Source organism: Corticium candelabrum, chromosome 12, assembly GCF_963422355.1.
Source record: "Corticium candelabrum chromosome 12, ooCorCand1.1, whole genome shotgun sequence".
In the NCBI taxonomy this organism is placed as follows: domain Eukaryota; kingdom Metazoa; phylum Porifera; class Homoscleromorpha; order Homosclerophorida; family Plakinidae; genus Corticium; species Corticium candelabrum.
In genome coordinates, this window is record NC_085096.1 from 1,427,501 (window position 1) to 1,435,000 (window position 7,500).

The 7,500-nt window shown below is 44.9% G+C and overlaps 1 protein-coding gene across 1 annotated transcript in view; it reads left to right on the forward strand.

The window, feature by feature from the left end:
- LOC134187982 (uncharacterized) overlaps nucleotides 1–7,500 on the forward strand; it is a 23,684-nt gene that overhangs the window by 9,014 nt on the left and 7,170 nt on the right. Inside the window, exons 10-21 of the mRNA XM_062656167.1 lie at nucleotides 501–641; nucleotides 1,569–1,709; nucleotides 2,578–2,652; nucleotides 2,714–2,791; nucleotides 2,856–2,936; nucleotides 4,228–4,384; nucleotides 5,295–5,349; nucleotides 5,411–5,451; nucleotides 6,430–6,484; nucleotides 6,549–6,595; nucleotides 6,809–6,830; nucleotides 6,898–6,995. Coding sequence (XP_062512151.1) covers nucleotides 501–641; nucleotides 1,569–1,709; nucleotides 2,578–2,652; nucleotides 2,714–2,791; nucleotides 2,856–2,936; nucleotides 4,228–4,384; nucleotides 5,295–5,349; nucleotides 5,411–5,451; nucleotides 6,430–6,484; nucleotides 6,549–6,595; nucleotides 6,809–6,830; nucleotides 6,898–6,995 — 991 coding nt within the window. The remainder of the gene's footprint in view (nucleotides 1–500; nucleotides 642–1,568; nucleotides 1,710–2,577; nucleotides 2,653–2,713; nucleotides 2,792–2,855; nucleotides 2,937–4,227; nucleotides 4,385–5,294; nucleotides 5,350–5,410; nucleotides 5,452–6,429; nucleotides 6,485–6,548; nucleotides 6,596–6,808; nucleotides 6,831–6,897; nucleotides 6,996–7,500) is intronic.

Here is a 7,500-nt window from a genome sequence, read left to right on the forward strand (position 1 = left end):
TCGTTTGTCCATCTGTGTGCCTGTCTGTCTGTCCATCTGTTTGTTTGTCTGTCTGTCCATCTGTTTGTCTGTCTGTCCATCTGTTTGTCTGTCTGTCTACCTGTTTGTCTGTCTGTTTGTCCGTCCGTCCGTCTGTCTGTCTGTTTGTCCGTCCGTCCGTCTGTCTGTCTCTAAGCAGCATTTAATCAAAGAAATACTACTGTATCCAACATATCTCAGCCACTAAAAACGTTGGATGCCCTAAGAATCTGCTACCCTCCATGGCTAACAGCATTCGGTTGAGTTGATTCATGGGTGGCTACTAACGTATTACCACAGCACTTTGGGTGCAGTATGCATAGATCTCCTCCTGCATAAATAAACAGACAAATAGATTGAATGTGGGCGTGGTCATTTATTGTACCTGCTCTCATATTTTTCTTGGGGTGTGGCAGCACTGTCTTATGCATTCGGAATGACTTGAGATGTCGGTGATGGCCATTTTTCTTGCGTTTTTGCAGGGATGGTGTGGGGTTTCCTGGTCAAGCTGAGTTGGTTGGCGGTCCGATGCATGGGCAAGTGCATCCTCAGTCTCATTTGGGCTACGCGTATGTCTCTCCTCAGTCGCCATTAGCCAAGCGACAAGGAGCTCCGGCTACGGGGTGAGTGTGGTTGTAGACTTTGTGTTTGTATTCTGTGTATTTGAACTCGTCAGTCTGTCTGCCTCTCTATCTGTCTTTGTCTGTCTGTCTAGCTGCATGTCTGTCTGTCGATCTGTTTGTCTGTCTGTCTGTCTGTCTATCTTTTTGTTTGTCTGTCTCCATCTGTTTGTCTGTCTGTTTGTCTGTTTGTCTGTCTCCATCTGTTCGTCTGTCTGTTTTTCTGTCTGTTTGTCTGTCTGTCTGCTTGTTTGTCTGTCCATCTGTTTGTCTGTCTGCCTGTCTATTTTTCTGTCTGTCTGTCTGTCTGTCTCTCTGTCTGTCTCTTTATCTGTATATTGTGTGTCCGTCTGTTTGTCTGTTTGTTTGTCTGTCTGTGTGTCCGTCCGTCTGTTTGTTTGTTTGTCTGTCTGTGTTTGTCCGTCTGTGCCTTTCTGTCCATCCGTCCATCCGTCTTGTCTGTCTCTCTCTCTTTTATCTGTATATTTGTCTGTCCATCTGTTTGTCTGTCTGTCTGTCTGTCTCTTTGTCTGTCTATCTGTTTGTCTGTCTGTTTGTCCGTCCGTCTGTCTGTTTGTCCGTCCGTCCGTCTGTCTGTCTCTAAGCAGCATTTAATCAAAGAAATACTACTGTATCCAACATATCTCAGCCACTAAAAACGTTGGATGCCCTAAGAATCTGCTACCCTCCATGGCTAACAGCATTCGGTTGAGTTGATTCATGGGTGGCTACTAACGTATTACCACAGCACTTTGGGTGCAGTATGCATAGATCTCCTCCTGCATAAATAAACTGACAAATAGATTGAATGTGGGCGTGGTCATTTATTGTACCTGCTCTCATATTTTTCTTGGGGTGTGGCAGCACTGTCTTATGCATTCGGAATGACTTGAGATGTTGGTGATGGCCATTTTTCTTGTGTTTTTGCAGGGATGGTGTGGGGTTTCCTGGTCAAGCTGAGTTGGTTGGCGGTCCGATGCATGGGCAAGTGCATCCTCAGTCTCATTTGGGCTACGCGTATGTCTCTCCTCAGTCGCCGTTAGCCAAGCGACAAGGAGCTCCGGCTACGGGGTGAGTGTGGTTGTAGACTTTGTGTTTGTATTCTGTGTATTTGAACTCGTCAGTCTGTCTGCCTCTCTATCTGTCTTTGTCTGTCTGTCTAGCTGCGTGTCTGTCTGTTGATCTGTTTGTCTGTCTGTCTGTCTGTCTATCTTTTTGTTTGTCAGTCTCCATCTGTTTGTCTGTCTCCATCTGTTTGTCTGTCTGTTTTTCTGTCTGTTTGTCTGTTTGTCTGTCTCCATCTGTTTGTCTGTCTGTTTTTCTGTCTGTTTGTCTGTCTGTCTGCTTGTTTGTCTGTCCATCTGTTTGTCTGTCTGCCTGTCTATTTTTCTGTCTGTCTGTCTGTCTGTCTGTCTGTCTCTCCGTCTGTCTCTTTATCTGTATATTGTCTGTCCGTCTGTTTGTCTGTTTGTTTGTCTGTCTGTGTGTCCGTCCGTCTGTTTGTCTGTCTGTGTGTCCGTCCGTCTGTTTGTCTGTTTGTCTGTCTGTGTTTGTCCGTCTGTGTGCCTGTCTGTCCATCCGTCCATCCGTCTTGTCTGTCTCTCTGTCTTTTATCTGTATATTTGTCTGTCCATCTGTTTGTCTGTCTGTCTGTCTGTCTCTTTGTCTGTCTATCTGTTTGTTTGTCTGTCTGTCTGTCCATCTGTCTGTTTGTCCGTCCGTCTGTGTGTCTGTCCGTCCATCTGTTTATGTGCCTGTCTGTCTGTCTGTCCGTCCGTCCATTTGTTTGTCTGTCTCTATCTTTCTGTCTGTTTGTCTGTCTGTCTGTCTGTCTCTGTTTCTTTATCTGTATATTTGTCTGTCCATCTGTTTGTTTGTCCATCTGCCTGTCTTTCTCTAATTTATTCTCCTTATCAGCTAACTTTACTCTAAATGTCAGGTATGTACCGATGGAACCCGGATCCTCCCCTCACAGAAAGCCACAAGAAGGTCAAATGAAATCTCCTGCTGGAGGGTGAGTTTGCATGGTTGTAATAGACTGCATAAAGTCATTACATACGGAGTGTTTGTGATAGCTACGTTTCCATGGAAAGAGGACCCATTTCTCCAAGCCATTCCCATGGAGGTCAAGCCCAAGCGACTCCCACCACAGGGTTGAGTTTGCTTGTAACCGTTGCTGTGTAGAGTCCGTACTTACTGTAGAGATATCTTTCGTAGCTACGTAGCTATGGAACGTGGACGTGGACCGATGTCTCAAGGAAAGCCAGACAGTCAAGTACAACCTGCTCCACATACAGGGTGAGTTTGATTGTCGACATTTCTTGCGTAGCCATAAGCCTAGTTCACAATATTGACGCTGATGTCAACGTCAACGCCAACGCCAACGTCGTCATCAACTCGGCGTCGTGACGCGGACCTCAGTGTCCTCCTGTTCACAATATCTTGAGATGTCACTAGGTTGCGGGGGTCAAGGTTAGTCTCGAGTCAGATTGTGCACGCGTGTCTAATCATGGACAACGATTCCAATGATGATCTTCTCTTGCTGCTTCTCTTGCGGCGTCAATCAATGTTCTTCCATTCTAGATCCGGGATGCTTACAGCTCTGCTGATTCGCTAAAAATGCTCACGTGGTTACATTTGACGCTGACCACTTCCGGTTTTTGACGCTGGAATAGAACTTTGCTCTATTCTGGCATCATGATACCATGCCACTTTTTTGTTGTTCACAATTCGACATCCAGGTGGACGTCACGACGTCGACGTCGGCATCAATATTGTGAACCAGGCTTTAAGGACCATGTGGGTCAATGAGGTTTGTACCAAGAGGTTTGTACCAAAGGTGTCGTGTATCATGGGGTTGTGTACCAAGGGGGCATGTACCAAAGGAGTCCTTGTGTACCTAGGGCGTTGTGTACCAAGGGGTCATTCGGTACCATGGGGTCAGATGTGTACCAAGGGGGTTGTTGTTTACCTAGAGGGTCATGTACCAAGGGGTCAGTTGTGTACCGAGGGGTCATCGTGTACCATGGGGTCAGACGTGTACCAAGGGGGTTGTTTACGTAGAGGTCATGTACCAAATTGTCAGTCGTGTGCCAAGGTGTTCTTGTTTACATAGGGGGTTGTGTACCCAGGGATTATCATGTACCAAGGGGTCAGTCGTGTACCAAGGCGTCAGTCGTGTACCAAGGGGTCAGATGTGTACCCAGGGGTTCTTGTTTACATAGGGGGTTGATGTTTACCTAGGGGTTCATGTACCAAGGGGTCAGTCGTGTACCAAGGTGTCATCGTGTACCAAGGGATCAGTCGTGTACCAAGGTGTCGTCGTGTACCAAGGGTTATTGTTTACCTAGGGGGTCATCATATGCCAAGGGGTCATTGTGTACCAAGGAGACCATACGCAAAAGGTCAGGCACCAAGGGGCATGAAACCAAAGGGGCCATACATGACCCCAAACAATTTCCATGCTTTAGTGCATTATTCCCCATGTAGTAATGCAGTAATGAGTAGGTGAAAGGCTTTGAAACGTTTGTATGCCTACAGTACACCTTGTATACGTTGCATACATTGATACTTATTGAGCATTTGTTAGGTATGCTAATATGGAACATGGCAAGTCGCCATCAAGTGCAGGATGTCCGCCATCTCCATCTTCAACCCGTTACACTGCGCCTTACCCGAGTAACTATAGACCAATGCCTGCAATGCCATTTGTGAGGCCATCGGCTCCACATCTCGGTCCATTACCTGTAAGAGTTTTATTAATTTATATTTAATTATTTTATTTAATTAAACTAGATGGCATGAGTACAAAGATGGACAAACAGACGGACAACAGCAGACAGACAGACAGACACAAAAACAGACGGACAGACAGACACTAAAACAGATGGACAGGCAGAAAGACGTACACAAAATCAGACAGACAGACAGACAGACAGACATGAAGACAGACAGACAAACAGAAAGACGTACACAAAAACAGACAGACACACAGACAGACAGATGTACACAAAAACAGACAGATAGACAGACATACATACAGACGTACACAAAAACAGACAGTCAGACAGACAGATAGACAGACAAACAGACAAATGTACACAGAAACAGACAGACAGATAGACAGACAAAACAGACAAACAGACAGACGTACACGAAAAGACAGTCAGACAGACAGACACGAAGACAGGCAGAAAGACGTACCCAAAAACAGACAGACAGCAGACAGAAAACAGACAGACAGACAGACAGACAGACAGACACAAAAACAGACACAAACAGACAGACAGACATACACAAAAACAGACACAAACAGACAGACAGACAGAAAACCAAACAGACAGCAGACACACACACACACACACACACACACACACACACACACACACACACACACACACACACACACACACACACACACACACACACACACACACACACACACATAACAGATAGACAGACAGAAAATCAGACAGACAGGCAGACACAAAAACAGACAGACAGACAGAAAGACAGACAGAAACAGACAGACAGCAGATAGACAGACACAAAACCAGACAGACAAATAGACATAGGCATACATACATTGTAGTGCTGCATAGTCGGCAACAAGTCCAGAGTCGAACTATTCTTCACGTTTATTTCTATTTACTACAGCCGGGATGGGAGCAGCGAGTTGCTTCTACTGGAAGAGTCTATTTCTTGAATCATTGTGAGTGTCAACGTCTACGCAAACCAACAGCTTGTAGCTAACTTGTACTTACTATCTCTAGACTTTCGAACGACTCAGTATGAAGACCCCCGAGTCCTACCGGTATGCTCACCTGTTAAAATATTTATTAATTTTTATAAATTTGTTAAAGCGTGAGAATTCGTGCGTAAATGGCCGATAACCATAAATGTTTGAGAAAGAGCCCGGGGTGCTTATTTGTCTTAGAAAAATCTCTAACATTCATTATGTGCATTGACCACCCTGGGGCCATTATTCGGGCAGAGGCGGTTATTGTGTGATTGCATTCATCCAGTAGCACAAGAAAGATGCAGCAGTGTAGACTGACAATGCTTGTTGACACCACTCAGAGATCAATGAATAATCAGTAATAATATATTAGGAATTAAGGCTAAATCTGATGTCGTTTACCAGAGTTGTAGCCAGAAAAGTGTGACAGCTGGCAACCTATAGTCAGTACTAACCTCATCCACTGACCCACTGCAGCCTATCAGGGTTCTAGCCTGGCATACTAAGAGGTGGCGGTCCGCCAGCTTTACTCCTCAAAATGAGATGCTTGCCACGCCATATGGACAAACATTCCATGCGGAATTAGTGGCTGTGTTCACACCACAGCAAGGATAGCAAACAAAAGTTTGCACTAGACGGACTGACTCACTGTTCACTTTGACCGTTTCTACTTGCTAGTTATGGCCTCAGCATGTGTGCTAGTTACTGTGCCATGTTGTGTGCTCTAGCAGATCTTATTACAAGGCGTGATGACTAAACGGGAAGCATCATAAGATGTGGAATTCTATATAAACATACGTGTCCCTTACAAAAACATTGATACACAAACATTGATATGTATTTGGTGAGGGTTCTAGCTCTCTTGGATAGCCACTTACTTGGACATACTTGTGATCATTGATTTCAACGAGCACATTTTTCCATTTACTGCCTTTGAGGCTAGTAATCTGATGGGCTCTTACTCAAACATTATGGGAATTTACGCTGGCAGCCTGCTGTGAACATTAGTAATACAGTGGGTTAGTAATATGTAATTAATTAATCGTTTTGTAGCCTGGATGGGAGCAGAAGTTCGATCAACAGAGAAGACCTTACTTTGTAGATCATGGTGAGACTCCTGCAGCTATTGTAAATCGGTTTGAAGTTATTGTGACGTGGTTGTTGGTTGGTAGTTAACAAAGTCACGACGTATGATGATCCTCGGCAGAAAAAGCATGAAGTGAGAATGAGTAGTGTGTGTGAGAGAGTGAGAGAGAGAGTGTGTGTTTGTGTGCTGTGTGTGTGAGAGAGTGAGAGAGAGTGTGTGTTTGTGTGTGTGTGTGTGTGTGTGTGTGTGTGTGTGTGTGTGTGTGTGTGTGTGTGTGTGTATGTACGTGAGTGCATCATTTAAAATGATCAACATTATCCATTGTGTTTGTATGTTGTTTGTTAGTCCGAAAAGCCACAACGAAAGGGTAAACCTGTCCAAGTGTCATCTGATGACGTTCAGTCGTTTTCACTGTTTGTTGCCGTACAACTTAGCTGACTTTTCTCAGTTGAAGGCTAGTCTGCAACCCTTTCAGGTGACAGCAGAAAACGTTGAGTTTACTAAGCAACTTGGTGAAGGTGCATTTGGCGAGGTATTCAAGTTGATTGAACAGCAAGCATGTTATTGGGACTAGAAACACGTCATGACCTAGTTTTGCACGAAAGCAAATGATGTGTGTGTGTGTGTGTGTGTGTGTGTGTGTGTGCGTGTGTGTGTTTGTGTGTTTGTCAATCTGTCTGTCTGTGTTTGCATCATGCAGTCAGTTGGTTTGAATGTTTGTCTGTGTTTTCTGTCAGTTGGTTCATTTGTCTGTGGGTTTGTCCGCCTGCCTGTTTGTCTGTCTGTTTGTCCATCTGTCTGTCTGTCTGTTTGTCCATCTGTCTGTCTGTCTGTCCATCTGTCTGTCTGCCTGTCTGTCTGTCTTTGTCTGACTGCTTGTCTGTTTGTCTGTCCGTTTGTCTGCATGTCTGTCTGTCTGTCTGCATGTCTGTCTGTCTGTCTGCATGTCTGTCTGTCTTTGATCAGTCAGCTGGTCAGTCAGTCGTTTGTCTGTATCTGCATCTTGACTCTGTTTAGTCAGTTTAAATCTTCCATGT